Genomic DNA, 17,743 nt, shown 5'->3' with positions numbered 1-17,743 from the left:
AGATGAAAACTTAAACTTTCCACCCCGCGAAACGCAAGGAGAATAAACGAGACAAGGTAACGTTTACAATCAAGCAAAAAGAAAATCATTGAATGAATGAATTGGTATGGAGGTAATAGAGATGATGGATGATGGATGATAACATGTGATCCGACTTTGAAGACTGATATGCAGTGGTGGTGGTACATTAGATTGTGCGTAAATCGACATTGAACCAGAGCCAGCTTTGCTCGCAGAACATGAACATGGCAGGAGATAGAATAGATGGAGAAGAGAGGAGCCGCAAGCTAGATAAGATGTCACATGTCAATACCCAATTGCAAGCAGAGTGTTCAGAGTGTTGAAGAATACACACCTGTATCCAACACACCTCGAATCAGGAAAGATCGTGCTCCTTGTCGCTCATCCGAATGGGGTCGAGCTCCGTCAAAAAACTCAACGGCGACTCACACAATCCAAATGGAGTCAACGGCGACAGAGGCGACAAAGGAGACAAACATTCCTCATCCTCATCCTCATCCTCAAGCTCATCAGGCAGCGTAACCTGACGCAACGGCGAGCGTGGCGTCGGATGCGTTTTCACACCAGCAGCAACGGACGGCTGGGGGGACGACACGATGGAGCTGCTGCGCGGTGCAGGATGATGGCTCCTTTTCGGCGACGACGGTTCTTGCTGGCGGTGGAACACCATGTTGGCGACGAGCTGTGCCATGTTGGTAATTCTCCCTTTGGACGAAGAAGACGATCGTCTGGGCGGGGAATGGTGAGACGCGGCTCGCATAGCGCCAGTCGTCGCGTCAGCATCGGTGTCGACTCCACTGCTCGCACCATCAGCCCTCTTCTCGTCCAACCTGAGCTTCAACCTCAAAAGCGCTTCCAGCTCGCGACACCGCTCCTTTTCCCAATTCTCACTCCTCGCCTTTCTCACCCGCATCTCCCAAAGCTTCTGTGCATCCTCACTTTCTCCCTCCGGCGCAAGCTCCGCCAGTGTTGCCGGGTCCAGATCAAGGTCGATCGACGACGCCTCGGGCGACGGTGACCGCACAGCCGCAGGCAGAAAATCGCTCATACACGAACTCGGGAAAGTAAACGCCGTGGCCGACGTCGGGCCCCAGATGAGCAAGCTGTGCATTGGCTGAGAGGTCGGCACGGTGATGGTTGGGTCTGGAACGTAGTTCTTCGACGCAAGTTCGGTGGGTATGAGGTCATCGTCTGTCTCTGCACCGGGGAGGTTGAGCCACGCTGTACGCTGGGGTTGAGGCTCCGATAACTGATTTGTACTGTCACTGCCTGACGTGTCGTCGTGCATGCTGGGCAGCTCCGTTGAGCGCCTGCGGGATGGCGAACATGGTATCAGCTCACCATTGTCGAAATCAAATTCGCAAGGCGAGCCAAATGATGGCGGAGAGCGAGCAGGCGTTGGTGTTGCGGTCAGTAAGGTCGGGAGTGGCGGATCCTCCTTACTTGTTTGCGCAGATGGCTCCGGTATTGGTGGTGGCGGGTGTGGCGGTGGCTCGCTCAGCGGTGGTTCATGCAGTGTCAAAGGCGGGGGTGTTGGGGATGTGGTTCTGGTGATAGATTTGTACAATTGCTGGTAATGCGAAGGGTATTGATCTAGGGGGTGGTATATGTCGGTCAGCGGCGACGGTGTAGTTGAATTGGATCCCAGTGAAGCAAATGCGTGTGGTAAATAAAGGTCATCGTCATTTAGGTCGTCCAGGTAGTCTTCCGAGTCGGTGAAGTGGCGAAGATCTGAATCGGGATATGGCGGCGATAACGATGAGGTAGAACAAGAAAGTACGCTTTCATCGTCGAGATCGGTGTCGACCGACTCTGGACTCGTCATCCACTCGTGGCCTATGCCCATATCCAACAACGGTGGGTATGGGCGCCTTTCCGGGCTCGTGTCATTCTCGTCATCAGAGTTCATGTGGGATCCGCGCTCGCGTTCCTTCTGGTCCAACTGGCGTGGCAGCTGCGTGTTCGGGATATAAATCTCGTTGTGCAGAGGGTCCAAAGGAAGCTGGCTGCCTTGCCAGTCCCGGAAAAATGACAAAGGCGAGAGCGGGCCTTCTGCCGTGATGGAGGATAGGTGATCCATGTAATCGGTGTTAGGATCGGCGGGGGGCAGATCCCTGGCCAATGTGGATTTCAGTCCAGTTTGGATGGGTGATAGTTGTGTGTTAATCCCCACGTGGTCATCGTCGAGCAATTGTGAATGCTGGAACACTGGTCCCCGGTACTGGACGTAAGGGGTATGGTTTGTCGTTGACCACGACGAACAACATGACAAATTTGCAGAGCCGCTGTCATTTTGATTCCAGTGTGCACCACATGTGGAAGTAGAAGACGATGCATAGTTTGAAGCAGCGTAAGGTTCATAAAAAATATCAATTGACCGTCCATAACCCGAGAAACGGCCCTCCTGGGGAGTCCTCATCAGTCCTGATCCCAATGCATTGCACTGGGAGTCGGGTGGTACGTCCATAGAATGGCCCACAAAGGTCATAGCAATATGCATACCTGTAGTGGTAAAAAATGTTAGCCACGAACAGCCACGAAAGCCCAACTAGAGCCACAACAAATTCTACGATGGCGGATTTGACAGAGGAATTACTTACAGTGATTGTCGTGCAGTCAGTATTCGTCCATATTTTACCAAGACAGAGACAATCGAATGTAAATCGGAGGAGGAGAGCGTCTGGAAGAGAGACGTTTCGAACTGAACCGTACAGAGGCAGTGGGGCCACATGTTTGGAGATTATTACGTAATTAACATACTCACACAGGGACTCCTGCCACTCCGCCTGCCAAACAGCCTCGAGGCATCCCACGTGGTTTGATGGTGAGCGCAACCTTTTGCCTCTTCCAGCCTCTTGGACTCCAATATCATTCGCAGAGCTGACAGAACCAAGAAAATATCTCAAACTAGTTTCCCAGACGGATGTCTCCTCCAACATATGCTGTCGAGGATACCAAGCACCGCTTTTCACATTCTCCAAGTTCCCAACGATTCTCCCATAATAGCCAAACTCCGAGACGCTTCATATTTCTCACAGAGAAATGTTCTTGGGACGAGTGTGCACCCAGCTGCCAATGATATAATGTAATGGCTTATCACCATCCGGAGAAAACAAAGCGGCCGTGAATTTTAGCGGAGGTACCATGGAATTTCCCTTCTCCGAATCTCCTCTGATTTATCCCATCGTGGACTATCAAGCGGACTTCCGAGCCAGCCAGAATGCTCCAGAATCAAATCAGAGTACCGGCCTGCCTGTTATGTTATGTTTTTCTGGTATTTTATAATTAACTGGGAACATCGCGGTCACTCGGCGGGGTCTGGCGACGCTGGGTGCTATCTGATCCATCATAATGATAACTCACATTCAATAACGGCAAGGCTCCGGGTTGTTATTACTTACTTGGTCAGGCCACCATCGTCATTCTACTGGGACTCGGAGAACCCTTATTTGACATTATTCCTATCTAGGAGAGTACTTATTAGCCGGGCGGTGTGAAACCCGAATCACTCAAGTGCATATCTAAACAAGGCATTTCCCAGCGCGCGCAGGGATGAGGGGGCGCCCATCGAATCCCAAACATACCCCAGAGGTAAAGCAGCGCGTAATGGAGTCCGCGACGCGCCCGACCTATACGTCTTTCTTCCAATTTCCAGAATTATCGGGAAATCCCAAGTGTAGGTTTGTTTATAGCTATCCTCTTGCTTTTGCCACCTCGGCGGTCCCACACATTCCGGTGGTGCTCCCACCAGACCAGTAGTAGCATCATCAGAACCACACAATTTAGCACTTTACAACCGTTTCCCTCTGCCGTCAACCCGCCCACCGATAACATAACAATCAATCTTCAATATACCTGGGTACCGCCCCTTGGAGAATCAGCGAAGCATATCAGAACACCGTCCTCGATTGGAATCAGACCCGCTGCGAACCAGGCTTGGGGACATAGTCTCGTGTGCAATTGGTTATTGAGGGAGGACTTGGAAGCAACATACATAGTAAGGCAAAACCCATCTATTTTGGCGCAATATGTCCAGGTTACGAGCTACGTTACAGCCTCACGAAGCCGTTGTGACGGCAGAATATACAGTTGACCAACAATCGGACTGAATACGATTCTGCGAATAAGTTGGTTGATTGAAGCTTCACTGCGAGCTGTCAGTGGCACGTTCGCCGCACGCCATCGATCACCCTTGAACCGTTGAAGAATGGTCATCTGCCCGGCGCCGTCCTTCGGCAACCCCCATTTACACAGGTTCAATTTTGCACGTCCTCAAAGACGTGAAGCCTGACAGCCCTCAGGTCAAGGCCCGAGTCTAATACCATATTTCCATTTGATCGTGATCATTAAAACCTCGAGGGCAAGGTCAAAATCAAACTGGCTCGTCTTTGCGATGTTCGTGTCTGCCAGCTACAACTACTAGTACAATGCAGTCCAATGTGATATGATATGGTATGCGACCCTGTGCTATCTCATCGCAATTTCATGAAACTTGTTCGATGCATACTTGTGGTCAGAATAAGATGATCATCCTGCATCGATTATAGATATCTACCCTCCTCCTTTACGAAGGACCCACGGCTAACACCACGTCCATTTCCGGAGGTCGTCCTTCTACATGCAGCCAGACCGACCCTGGATTTGAGTTGACTATCCTTGAACAGAGTAATTACCAACATTATCACAAACTTGTAACAAATTTAATTGCAGAAAACCTGTCAGCATTAGCAACACGGATATCTTTTGACTCTCAGACACGTACTAAGACAGTAGAAATCCACCGACCATCCGCCCTAACCGCCCCGTATTTGAGCGGCGATTGCAATGAAAATTAGAAACGCAATAGTTGTGGAACTTATCCATGCCTATAGCGACGTTGGGTTCAAATTCGAGATATTGCGCGGCTCCGATTCCCCGAGTTCTTTCTCGAGGATGCCAGCTGGTATGGGTTTAGTTGAGCGTCTGCCTGTGTCCATAACGCGAAGTTTGTCTCTGTCTCCTGAATTTCTGTTGGCTAGACTACTACTATGTGGTAGAGAATAGTAGGACCTAAGGAGTATTTTGACAGATTCAATGTAGTTTAACTGGTATACCCGTATACCCCTACTTAATGCATTATTAGAGCAGCATATCGCACTCAACTTGAGACAGTCTTGAATTGCTCAACTTCAGCACGAAGATACCAAGTCCCTCAGATGTGTCTATTTTTAGAACAATGCTTATTTATAGCCACAGGTCCCGAAATCATTCGGAATCAGGTGTCGAAGCATAAAGGCAAGAAAGAAAAAGCAAAGCTTGGCCGCCCATATATTTTGAAACTATGTACCACATCAAACAGAAATATCTGAGCTGATCACCTTACCATCGGATTGATGATAGAATGCCGGATGTACTGTCATGTTTCAAAGGAATAATTTCAATTTCACCCAGTACAGCAGTACAGGCTTATCGATTCGAACTTTTCGAGATCGCAATGACAAACCAGCTTTGTTCCTCTCTACTACATACAGAGTAATAGTCACTGATATCGAGCTTCGCTTTGGCTTTACTTTCGAGAAGATAAAAGAACGTGGAGCCGGTTTCATTTCCGAGAAAAAAATTAACATGAAAAGCTTGCTTGTTATGATCAACTTGATATGATTAGTGCCTATTCCGGGCCCGTTCGCCTGTTTAATGGAACGGAAATTGGATTGTACGTACAATTTCACTGCAGATTGTAATGAAATAGCACTCGTGTATACCACAGTACCCCACTATTTCCGGAAAAGTCCCCCCATACTTCGGAACAATGGTCCATCGGTCCGTTCTGGCCTCTTTAAGTTCGCCAAAATCTCAAAATAAACATGAAAGGTCACTGGGTAGATAGGGATTGAAATTGTAGTGTCATTGGTCTGATGAGCCAATGTCATTTGTTGCTCCCCCAACGGATTGGAAGCGAATATAGGTTTTTAGTGAAGATGTCGATGATTGTAGACTAGCGGGACCTTCAAGAAGACGATTTGTTGCAGTGAGTGCGACATAAATTGTGTCACCGCTCCCACCTATCCACATCCTCTCTGCTGGTACGTGTGCAAGCTCTTCTATATCAGAACCATGCATTCGCACTCCCTCTGGCATAACGAACTAGTGGGGCAACGAGTCATATCTATCTGATTTCTCCTGCCTCGTTGACGACAGAACTCCTTTCGAGCAACTTTAGGTCAATATAATGGTAGCCGTTACAGTGATTCGACAGAGTGAACTCAACATGGGAGTCCAGCAGAAGACGCTCGCGACTTATCACTGGCAGAGGGCGGTGTCAGGGGTCACGTCCAGGACCTGCTTCAAATTACAGGCACCTTTAGCCTTTGGAGTGTTTGTAGAACCGTACATAGCCAAGTTATTGCCTTGAAATAATTGGCTTTGATAGCAAAGCGTCTGTAATATCTGGTGAGCGCCCCCAAAGAATCAATATCAGTCCACCCTCTGTCCTTCATCCTGTGTCTGTCCCCAGCCTCCCTGAGGGAGGCTGGGGACAGACACAGGATGCGGCCTTTGGTAGACTTCGGGAGGAAATATGATGTTTTCAGGACAATTATCTGGATTGTACGTAGGCCCACAAATCCGCTAAAAGTTATTGGAATCCGCCACGCCACTTATCAGAGTGGCACCGGATGCTGAGCGTGTGGCAGCCTCAGAAAAGGCGCCAGACAAACCTGTGAGGTATACACGATAATCAGTAGGAACCAAGTCACATCCAAACTTGTTCATTGACCAGGTCCGAACCCTTCGCAGAGCAATTTCTGCAGATCATGGTCATGGTCATGAGACTAAGATAGTCTACGGGATCGGAATAAATTCTGCCTAAGGAAGTCAAAACACATCATATCACATTGTTGTACATTAACAGTACAATCTTGCGTCGTAAAAGTTTTGTGAACGGAGTCGTTAAACGGCAGTCTTCTGGCCTTCGCAGAGCCTATGGTATAGGCTTTCAATATTTCAAAGTACTTACGAATTGCTGAGATACATCTCTCCGCATTAATTGTTATCTGCTGTCGAGAATCCGACGTCGACAACTGCCCGGAGTCGATCTCCGTAACGAATGGTTACCCATAACAGGCTACAATATTGTCAATAACTACTAGGTCAATTGAATCGTCTAGTCAAGCCACTTACATAAAACCGATCCACGCGAAAACGGCGGCAATCGCATCAGTCACGGCTACACCGTAGGTGTTGATCATTGGCAGGATGCAAGCAATTCCAATTGCCATCATAAATGATCGGAACCCACTGGCGTGTAGAGTCAGGATGTGATGAAAAGACGGTGGAAGAAAGGGGAGACTTACTTCCCAGCAGCCATTGCTTCTGCGCTTCGAGAATGCATTAGATCGACTATGTAAGCAGCAGATGGGCTCAGAACAAAGTCGACCTGGAGCGTCAATGACAAGGTATTTTATAGCTTGGACTGCAGCATTGTGTGACAAGAGCTACTTACCCCGAGTCCATTAATAAATAAGCAAACCAGATTCAAAGCAAGTCCCAACTTTCCTGGCACATACGTTGTCAGTAGGCCAGACATTAGTACCGACAGCGGGACGAAAATGAGTCCGCCAATTAGTGTCGTTCGCAACCTGTCTTCTGGGTACCATTCTCCGCCTCGGGATTTTCTGTAATAGATGACAACCTTGTCAGAGATGCTCCCAGCCAAGGGAGCACCAACTAGAAATGATGGTAAGAGCTCTGATAATTGTACGCAGCAAGAAGAGGCACTTACTCATATTTCCAAGCCCGCATGGTAGGAAGCAAGCCCCGATCAGCGCTTCATTCGTGATATTGTACTTGGCGCCCTACAAGAAGGGTAAAAAGATCACCTATGCAGGGAGGTATATCTGAGAGCTCACTATTGTATACGCGATTGGGACAAGAAGAACTGTAATAATGACGAGATTCAATTAGCACCCCATGCAAGGTAGGTCTATACCATACCATAGTCAGTCATAAGAGTAAAGAGCCCAGCCAAAATCTTCAAAGAATTCAATCAGAACAAGCATCACAGAGCATGAATGATATAATGAACGACAACGCACAACTGCCATTAAATTTGGACTCCTCATGATCCACAAAGGTTCTAAGAAATTAAGGAACACCGGGCGCCATTTAGGGAGGGATGCAGGATCGGCCTTTTCAACACCTCGTTCGCCGGGGTGGAATGTCTCTGGAAGTATAAACAGAACGATGAAAAAGACAACGAGTCCTGTGATCCCGAGCCAGAATTGCATTATTCGCCAAGAGAAGTAATGCGCTGCAAAACCTGTATGTTTAAAGTATTAGACATGATCGTGTTGGGCATTTTGACCTTTTACCTCCCGCAAGTGGCGCTAGCGCAGGACCCAATAGAACAGCCTGCGTCACCACCGGATATCATCATCGTATCAAATTTTATCGGTTAAAACTTGTTATGATTATACTCACGGCGAAGAAGATACCCATAGCTCCCCCTCGTTCTTCGAGCTTGTATATATCACCAATGACTCCGGACCCAACGGCCAATCCTGGAGATGCTCCAATCGCCTGTACAAACCTCCATATCATGAGCTGAGGTATATTTTGTGCCAAAGCGACACCCATTGAACCAATAAAAAGCAGTGGCGTCCCAACGAGATAGATAGGCCTTCTTCCATCTAAATCGTTCAATTAATTCGGTCCGGAAACGATGATACTTAACGCCGCCTTACAGAATCCGGAATAGGTTGCGCCCAGAAGCGAGCCCAAAGACGAAGCCATGATCGAAAGACTCACAGCCCAACTAGAAGAATGGTACGATCGGTACAATGGACAATAGACAACAGGCAATAGGCCAGAATAAAGACTACTTGATCACACATACCTTACAACTGTCCCGTTAGAATTAAGGTCTTTTGCAATTTGAGGTATCGAGGGGACAAACGTCCCCGACACAAACACTGACAAGAGAAACGTGTAAAGTACATATGATCAGAAATATGGATATAACTTACAAGGAAGAAGCCCCGTCGTAGAAACAATTGCGAGAATTACTCGCTTTTGAGATGGTTCGAAGCGACGATACACGTCTTCATGTTTGATGTGAGCTAGCAAAGGGGTTGCCTCGGAGTCATCGCCATGAGTGTTTGTCATTCCTTTCCCTCCTCTGGGTATCAGCAATAGAATCCAAAGTGTGAAGCCTCTGGCAACCCTGTAAATATTTGAACTTGAAGGAGGAGAAGAAACGAGTCACAAAAATCGGTACCTTTACATTTTTATAAGTGCCAAGCGGGCTGTCAAAATCTGTGATGATAGATTACAAATTTTTTGAATAGCATCTAAATAGCATCATTTTAGCCTTCAGCACTCTTCCATTACGCACGTTGCCACGCGCTCACTCGAAAGAAAACGGAAAGAACTTTACCTACCTACTGATCGTCCGATTTCTTCATATTCGTTACAACTTGTTATTCCCTATCCGATAGCAGGTTAATCAGATATCAGACGGTACGTACCAACCTAGCCACTAAAGTTGGATGAACCAATATCCGATGACCTACATACATATTCCCAAGTGTGACGCCAATAACGTATGCTAGTTCCATCTAGCTCAATTATGAGTTCAACTGTGCTCACTCGGATCGGATTTCATACCAAAAATAACTGTGAAGGTTGGAGACTATTGATGGACCTGAATATTGGGACATGTCTAAAGCGAAATAGTAAGACAGTGCCACAGGGTCAAAGGTTAAGAAAGCGAAAAACTCAAACAAGCACAAAAAATTACGATGCCAGAAGAAGCAATGACTACTATTTTCGGAGATTCAAATTTGACTACCAGTCGGATTGATTGGCATGTTATGCGTCACGCGTCACCAAACTCGTCCACCACCAACTGAACTAAACTGGATGATTCTGAGCGAGGAAACCAGCTTGATAGCTTGGAGATAGCCTCCGTCTTTATCTGAGGTACAGAGGCTCCATTATTTCTATCAGGTCTACAATTTACTCACCAATTGGCGGACAGCAGACAGCAAGCCTCCTAAGGCGAGGCTCCTAGTAATATGCCATCCGAGTTTGTGAACCATTTTACACGTACCCTGGAGCCTTCCACCTCCAGACCAACCTCGCCACCGCCGTCCTCGACATTCAACACAAAAGGTCATAAAACTCAGACCAATGTCGTTACGTCTTCTTCTACTTCGGCGTCAGCAAGAAAAGCAGCGTTACACGCATTGCTATTGTCGTTGAACCAACATACCGTATCTCTGGACGATATCCAACGTAGTTTACCTACATTGGAAGGACTTTTAAAATCAAGAACCGCAGGCGTAACTGCTGAAAGCACAGAAGTCAGCCGAGTAAGCGTACCCGACGCGGAAGAAGACGCTCTCGAACAAGCAATTATAGGGAAATTGACAGTGTCTTTATATTCTGATGCTTTGGAAATTTTCATAACCCAGGCTACCCAAGTAGAGGCAGAAGCAGAATGGTGGTCTGACGTGGAAAGCTCCCGTATTCAAGTTTGTCTCTATCTCCTTCAAAGTGCGTTAACCTGAGTTGAATTTATTGATGACTGATGAATAATGTTTCTTTCCGTAGCTCTTCCTTCGCGTGTTTGCAATGTCTTACGAACTATCATCACCACACTACGATCCCATCAACTTCCTATGAATTTATCTACCCTTTCTCCCTCCTCGCTACACGCTTTATTTTCCACCTCAACGCTGAGTCTTCGACCTGGTGTTCTTACCACCAGTTTTTTCCCTCACCTTAGACACCAACAATCTCTGAGCCTTTCTGTCCTTTTGCCAGCGTCGTCATCAACCTATGCGTTGGACCATGAGGTCTCAGAATCAACTAACGCCGTTTACGTTCGACTACGCAAATCATTCCATCGCATGGTCCACACACTCACTTGGACGTTCCGTTTTTTTATTTTGCCTCTGGAAATTACCAGGCAAGAGTGCAGATACAACCAAAAGGCTCTGGAGAGAATTAGGGATGAACGTGCGCGTGTTCTGGGAGAACTGGCGCAATTGCGTATACCACTCGCGAGCCTTGTTCATAGTTCAGCGGGTATCCGAGTAGATTCATTGGCGACTCGCAAATATACGACATTCCTTGATACCCTCGCCCGAGTTGTGTCGTATTCCGCGTCCCCATCCTCGTTACACGCCTCCACCTCTGCAATTTTTCCTCTTACAACGCTGTTGCAAACCATGCCCACTCTCAACATGAACCACACTTTGTATCTAAATGACCAAAACCTCCTCCGGCCGTCAATGCTAACCCGAATATGGCCCCGTCTCATGGTTTTCCCTGCCGTAGCGCTTTATATCTATTCATCACGGGAAGCATGGATTCCAGCTCTCATTAACATGCTAAAAGACGCGGATGAAACTGTTCGTGGATTTGTCCAGGGATGGCTCGTGGAACCCCTATTGGGAGTTTTACATACGGTTCGTGTCGGTGGGAAAGGTGACGTTCTGGTCAGTAAAGAAGGCGTCGCGGCCGACTTAGAGGTATAAAATGTTCCTCCTTTTATAAAGGCATTGAATCCAGGATCGCTAACACCGGCAGTAGAGCTTAGAGCGCATGACGCTGTCACTGGCGCGCGACGCGCTCCAATATACACCCTCTCAACTCGAAAGCCTGGCTGAGCAGGTGAGGTTGGGTGATTTGACACCGGTGATGGAAATCTACGAAGAAGACATCCGCACCCCTTTAAAATCCGCAATTACCGGTACACTCCTGCGGAATGCTTTCATTCAAGTCCAGAAAGCCAAAGTGCGTTTCTTATGGTCTATTTCTGCTCCTTGTGTTTTTGACCGCTCACAAATAGGTCGATATCGATCAAGCTCTGGCTGGGATCGACCGACTTTTGAAATCTCAAGAGCTGACGTTTGCCTTTGTCGGAGTAGCACCGTCCTTGGCTATCGTCTGGGCATTCTTTGGTGCAGCCGGTCGCCTGTTGAAGACCAGCTCAGGCAGCCGGTATGGTGGCCGCAGAAAAAGGAGAGGAGTATGGGAACGGCTGCGGTATGTTTGTTCCTCGACAATATTTTACACCTACTGATGATGGCCTGTTTACAGACGAATTGAACGCCTTTTGATCCTTCAACCTCCCTCAGGACCGTCCGTCTCTGATACATTGAATTCAGACTCGCCTATAGCACCCCTCCCAACAGGCCTTCTTATCCTTTCTCTGACGCGCCTCCGATCGTATGCACTGGCAAATCTACCTGCAAACATTCAGGCAGCTTTCCTTGAGGACCTCGGAGATTTAGAGGATACACAACTTGGTAGAGAGGCGAAGTTGAGGGTTGTGGAAAGAATGTGGAGGTGTTGGGGTCAGGGTCAGGAAGCTGTCATCAGATATTAAGTGTCCAAACCCTGTTTCTGAGGTTATATCTGCCTTGTGCGGGTTCTACACCTCTGGATGTAAATGGTTCTGAAAATAATGACCAACACCCTTCCTGTAAGTCGCCCTACCATACATTGAAATGCTTCTTAATATATCGCATTCAAGAAAATTTAATACAATTTTGGTATGACTATTATCGTTCAGTCCTGCGCATAATTCTTTACCGTTCTTCCTCCTTGATTGTATGACTCACCTGATAACGAAACTGACTGTCTCAAAGAATGAAGGTTTTTATCGATATTTTCTCCTTGTCCCAGTCATCTTCCCATGGCGAGTCGGGCGATATTCTGAGGGGATCAGGTGTGTCGACTTTATGCCAGAGTCGAGGCATCTCAATGGGCTGATATGGGTCTGTAGACTCCAACAGGAATACTCGACAAGGCTCATTAGGGATGTATACGGTGTCTTGACTGTCCCTTTCAAATGTCCATATACCAAACATGAATTCTTTGCCGTATCCTTCATCCTCGTCCTCGTCGAACATGGCGTAGGTGTGGGGGTAGACGTTTATGGCAATGGGTTCCTCGCAAAAACGGGCGCCACATTTCATATAAACTGTATAAATTCCATCTTTTTCCTCAAAGGAATGTACTGTGGCAGGCACGCAGTACAGATCAATGCGAATTCCGAGGTGAGTTAGGGTCATTGGCTCCTTTGGCGCAAAGGAGAACGGTACGTAATCTTGTATGTCGTACCATGCGAAGGATTCCAATCTTTTATCCCCTGGAGCAAGCTTGTAGCACTCTGGCCCTGACGGAAGAAGGGACGTTGCGTGCACGTCATGCCCTATCGGCTTTCCTGACCAGTCTAGAATTGCTAGAATATCCCGGTAGGTTGTCATAATGGCCTCCAGAAGCCGAAAGAAGGCGCGCTCTCTACCCTCCCCATAGGCAATCGAAAAGCTGACACCAAAAATGCCCATGAGGCAATATGCAGAGTCCTCTTCGCGTGTCGTAACTCTTTTTGACGCCCACATCATCCGCGTAGGGATGTTCCTCCGAGTTCCAGCTGGATCAAAAGTCCGTAACTCGTTGAGAGATATTCCCGTCGCCTGCTCAATAAGGGGTCCAAACACTGATAAATTGTTTCCGTCTGCGCTGGTGCTGTCGTCGCTATTGCTGTCGTCGCCATCACTATTGTCCTCATCCTTCTCAACATATGCTTTATCGTTATGGCCCTGCAAAAGTGGTTTCCAATCCTTTGAATAAAACTTTAATCGACTGGGGGCCAAAAGTTCCTGAAGAGTCCAACCACGGGTGAACCAACGATCCTTGGGTACATCGTCGATGATGGATGTATCCGCAAGTATGATGATACAGATTGCAGAGTGAAGATACCAACGGTACATGGAACGTATAGATTCGTCGAGTTCAGAGGTGCTGTCCTTATTTATGCAGAGCGTATCAAGCCATGCAAGTGTCATCCCGTGGTCGTGATAAGCCACCTTGCAGAAGTTTTTCAACTTCGCATATCCAGCTCCAGAAAGGTTTTGCTGGGATACCCAATCGCCGTATGTAATTTCCCTTTCTTCCAACAGCCAGGTATGTGACAGGATTGCGTACTGTGCACGCTCCGTGACGGCCTCCTCGATTACTCGCTTTCGCCTGTCGATCTTTCCCGAAACAAATGCAACACTTTCCCATTTCGTCGATTTTATCCTGTCCTCTATCCAAGCCTCGGTGATATCAGACATTTTAGGAAGAAGATGCTTGAAGACGTCGCCCCTTTCGATGAGTTTCATTTCTGGAAGCTGTAGTAGTCGAATGGGCATCATATTGAAAACATGAGCCCTCAGGACGCTGTTCACTTCTTGGGTAGGCTGTTCAATAGAATTGGAGTTAGGCTATGGCTTCGAGTACATGACCACAAGCATCACATCCACAATCGCGATGGATCAGTCACTTACTATCGGGTCCATGGTGTTGTAGGAGTATCGTACAAGGAGGAACAATACACAGGCAGAGAAATACGCGTTTTTATCGATCGCGTTTTCATCTTATCAATTATTCAATTGTGTTGGCAGGTATGATGTACTCACCTGGCTGTCTGTTGGCTGTCATAGCGGTCCGGCTCCACAAGATTTCGTAAAATTTAATCTGTGTAAATTAACTCGGCACTAAGTTGGGGAAGGCTTCGTCCTACACGAACAGTAAAACATTTTCCCGTCGGTGTCCAAGACTCGGGGTTCTCACCCAATGAGGATACTTGCCTAGTCGATACAATATACAGATTGGTCGTCGCAAATCCAACATCCAATACCCAGACATGTATCATGTAAAAAGCAAATAAGCCACCAGAGAACTTATTGCCAAACTATGACCCTGGTACGTACCCGAAAGACACCTATACCGTGGCACAGCGCATTCGTGACTGCAATGCCGAAGGATCGTGCGAAATATATAATAACGGATGGGTACGAGACTGCCCATGACCGCACGTTTTCATCGCAGGCTGCAAGTTTCCAGTTCGGACTTCCCACACCACAAAACGTTGCTACTGATGACGTTGGAGTAGATCACTTGACAAATATTGAAAGTTATATAGTTAATTATAGAGATCTGCTTTGGAGCCTGGCAGTTATAGACTGCAGTGAAACAGCTATCTCTGGGCAAGAAATAGATATGGTTCTTCGCAAAGGTATTTAATGGTAAAGGGATGGGACTATGTGATTGCATATTCTTAGTCTTATACCCATGACTACTTCCCAGAGGTTATACCTATCTTCAGAGATTCCGTGGAATGCCTCATATATGACTAGCGAAGGCTATATCGTATACAAAACGGAACCCCCGCCATCCTGGACAGAAGAAGTCAAAACCATCAAACTCCTCCGCGCAAATCCGCCCTACTCCGAAAGTACGACAACCAATGTCTCGTTTTCTACCTTAGCAGAAATACAATACCGGAATGTTCACAAAGCTCAAATCCAACTTTACGATGGGCGAGACTCTCAACCGAAAAATGTATTTTTTAGAAAGAAAGGGTTGAGCTTCCTTGGGCCCAGGTAAGCACAGAGCGGTAAAATTTAATCTGTCAAATTTTAGACTTGTTCTTGGACCGTTTAGAAACCGAGTATTTATGAGTCCTATTGGGGGAGAATACATGTGGAAAATCGGATCGACTTCGAAGGTGGGCAGGATGATTTCACAAGAAATAGTGTCCAGTGCCTTATTTACTATCGAGCACCAGCTTTTTTCCAATGACTCTAGGAGGAATCCTGTTGCTGTTTTTCACAAAGCAAAGGGGGGAATTATTCGGAGATCTCGGCCAGCATACTTGGAGATATCTGTAGACAAAGAGGAGCTTATGGATATCATTGTCGCAACATTTGTTTATATGGAAAAATTGCGTATGGAGAGGAAAGACATAGTTGAATTAGTTGCAAATGCTGTATCCACACTAGGATAGTCCAATTATTGTCTCAGGTCTTTCGATTTCGCTTGTTAGTGTTAATAAACTAACTATGTTTTTAAGAAGCATGAAATAGGTGCACATATATAGAGTCAATGACGGCATTTATTCTATGTTTGTCAATGATGTCAGTATATATTCGAAGTTGTAAAAGCAATCATTATTCTGTGGTCTAATGGCTGGAAACTACAGGTTGTTTCGTTAACCTTGTTTAACTTCTTCTTGTGCGATAGGAATACCCGAAGCTCTACTTTGTAACAATGGTAAAGTCTGCTCGATTGTATCCTAGTCGTAAAATACTAGAGCCCTCAGCTCAATAGACTCTCGCGGGATCGCACCATCCGGTGCAGTTGGGTCATAGAAGGCAGTGTGCGGAGTGGCCACTGCAACACTTCCATCCTGTACAGAGTCGTAGCTAATGTGGAATCTTAAATTTTGTGCTACAGTGAACCGGGGTATACCTTACTCACCACTTAATAAGAACAATATCATCCGGAGTCATCCCTCGCAGGTACCACCACTTATGCTTCTCGCTATGTTTGACCGAGAGCAACTCTCCCACCCGGTCTGGGAATATGAGTTTGACCGGCACGATGTCCGTGGGGTCGACGGACCTGCTATCGCAAAGTGCGAGGGGGTAATCCAAAGCGGTGTGGTGTATTGGCCTCCACAGGTTGATAATCTGGAAACGCTTTGAGAGGAGCTTGGGCACGTCGGCTGCGGGCATGTGGAGGTGGACACGAGCGACAGATGCGTCGTTCGACTGGTCGATGTGGACCATAGATACTGGGCCATATATTAAATTTTCAACTCCAGGGCCCAGATTACTCTTCCTGACAGCTGGGTAATGTAAATGGTTGAAAAAATCGATATTTAGAAGAAGTTTGACAAAACTATGCGCGACGTACTGTGATCGAAGATTTCAACACGATTAGCGCCTGTCAGTTTCTTGAGCAATTCAGCGCTTTCGAGGTAATATGCTGTCTTGACATTGTCCTCGTTTTCGAAAGATGTGTGCTTTGAAACGTGATGGAAGAACGCAAATCCAGTTTTATCGAGGGACACTTCGTGCTCTCGTCCACGAGCGTTCTCGATGGCAATGCCAGGAACATCAATTGGGAACCAATTGCGCTCCAGGGAGCGAATTCCAGTGCTGGGATCTACAACGCCCTTTTGGTAAGGTTTTCCACCGTCGGCAGGGGGAGAATAGTAGCCAAGTGTTGCGAGTACAAATGGCGGGGAGTTGAAGGCAGACATGAGCAATTTTTGTTCGTAGATAGAATATTCTAAACAATTGAACGCACTAAAGTCTGCGGTGAGGCATTATATCACAAAATTTATCCTCTTGACCCCTGGCCACTCAGGCTCAGGATTACTGAGGTGCTATGACGAACATGAGCCACCAAAATTGAAGATTGCTCACCTAAGTGCTTGTGCTGGAAGGCGTTTCCGGGACAGTTTAAGAAACAGTCAGTTTTTAATCATCACGCACGACGTAAAGGCATTCGGCGCGTTGACGCCATTTGTGGCAATACGTATAACTGTCGAAAAAAGAATTGTTCGTGTCAGTTGGGGTCGAGGCGATGGTGCGTTTTCATTCAAACCATACCCCGCCAAGTGAGGACTTTGACTTGTCAGCGAATTAGTAAACCATTGGTATGCGTACTGTTAATTGACTCACTATCCTCGGAAAACTGGATCGGTCATCCCGGTCTGACAGTTTCAGGTGCTTCATAAGTGAAGAGAAAGGCGTGATAGGTAAATAGTCAAATCGTACAAATTCAACCCGGAAGCGCAAACACAGACATCCTTAGTATGCAGTCCTTCTATGTCGGTACATCTGAGCGTCCTTTGTTGTGGGTGCCATTCCTGTTCGCAGCCATAATTGCATTTGCT

At 47.0% G+C, this 17,743-nt stretch overlaps 7 protein-coding genes across 7 annotated transcripts; 2 read left to right on the top strand and 5 right to left on the bottom strand.

The window, feature by feature from the left end:
• Positions 1–376: 376 nt before the first annotated feature.
• Positions 377–2,101, bottom strand: JR316_0002925 (uncharacterized protein; the record flags this gene model as incomplete). The annotated part of the gene is made up of 1 exon (XM_047888708.1): positions 377–2,101. The coding sequence occupies one exon, from the start codon at positions 2,099–2,101 to the stop codon at positions 377–379; it is 1,725 nt and encodes a 574-aa protein (XP_047751082.1).
• Positions 2,102–2,390: 289 nt separating this feature from the next.
• Positions 2,391–2,752, bottom strand: JR316_0002924 (uncharacterized protein; the record flags this gene model as incomplete). Its single annotated transcript, XM_047888707.1, has 2 exons — positions 2,391–2,523; positions 2,622–2,752. The coding sequence occupies 2 exons, from the start codon at positions 2,750–2,752 to the stop codon at positions 2,391–2,393; spliced, it is 264 nt and encodes an 87-aa protein (XP_047751081.1).
• A 4,289-nt stretch (positions 2,753–7,041) lies between these two features.
• JR316_0002923 (Itaconate transport protein) lies at positions 7,042–9,162 on the bottom strand (the record flags this gene model as incomplete). Its single annotated transcript, XM_047888706.1, has 13 exons — positions 7,042–7,123; positions 7,180–7,296; positions 7,353–7,435; positions 7,502–7,725; positions 7,781–7,853; positions 7,908–7,936; positions 7,993–8,029; positions 8,094–8,317; positions 8,370–8,409; positions 8,479–8,687; positions 8,742–8,812; positions 8,894–8,969; positions 9,024–9,162. 13 exons carry the CDS (start codon positions 9,160–9,162, stop codon positions 7,042–7,044), a joined length of 1,404 nt encoding a protein of 467 aa, XP_047751080.1.
• A 911-nt stretch (positions 9,163–10,073) lies between these two features.
• On the top strand, positions 10,074–12,394 carry JR316_0002922 (Nuclear control of ATPase protein 2; the record flags this gene model as incomplete). The annotated part of the gene is made up of 5 exons (XM_047888705.1): positions 10,074–10,554; positions 10,612–11,534; positions 11,596–11,799; positions 11,855–12,051; positions 12,106–12,394. 5 exons carry the CDS (start codon positions 10,074–10,076, stop codon positions 12,392–12,394), a joined length of 2,094 nt encoding a protein of 697 aa, XP_047751079.1.
• A 256-nt stretch (positions 12,395–12,650) lies between these two features.
• JR316_0002921 (Vegetative incompatibility protein HET-E-1) lies at positions 12,651–14,354 on the bottom strand (the record flags this gene model as incomplete). Its single annotated transcript, XM_047888704.1, has 2 exons — positions 12,651–14,279; positions 14,343–14,354. 2 exons carry the CDS (start codon positions 14,352–14,354, stop codon positions 12,651–12,653), a joined length of 1,641 nt encoding a protein of 546 aa, XP_047751078.1.
• A 775-nt stretch (positions 14,355–15,129) lies between these two features.
• Positions 15,130–15,844, top strand: JR316_0002920 (uncharacterized protein; the record flags this gene model as incomplete). Its single annotated transcript, XM_047888703.1, has 3 exons — positions 15,130–15,440; positions 15,502–15,565; positions 15,626–15,844. The coding sequence occupies 3 exons, from the start codon at positions 15,130–15,132 to the stop codon at positions 15,842–15,844; spliced, it is 594 nt and encodes a 197-aa protein (XP_047751077.1).
• A 288-nt stretch (positions 15,845–16,132) lies between these two features.
• Positions 16,133–17,104, bottom strand: JR316_0002919 (Hydroxylase/desaturase CTB9; the record flags this gene model as incomplete). The annotated part of the gene is made up of 3 exons (XM_047888702.1): positions 16,133–16,262; positions 16,318–16,687; positions 16,756–17,104. 3 exons carry the CDS (start codon positions 17,102–17,104, stop codon positions 16,133–16,135), a joined length of 849 nt encoding a protein of 282 aa, XP_047751076.1.
• Between the last annotated feature and the right edge of the window lie 639 nt (positions 17,105–17,743).

The sequence above is a fragment of the Psilocybe cubensis genome, chromosome 3 (assembly GCF_017499595.1).
Source record: "Psilocybe cubensis strain MGC-MH-2018 chromosome 3, whole genome shotgun sequence".
Lineage (NCBI taxonomy): Eukaryota > Fungi > Basidiomycota > Agaricomycetes > Agaricales > Agrocybaceae > Psilocybe > Psilocybe cubensis.
This window is presented reverse-complemented; position numbering and strand designations above follow the sequence as displayed.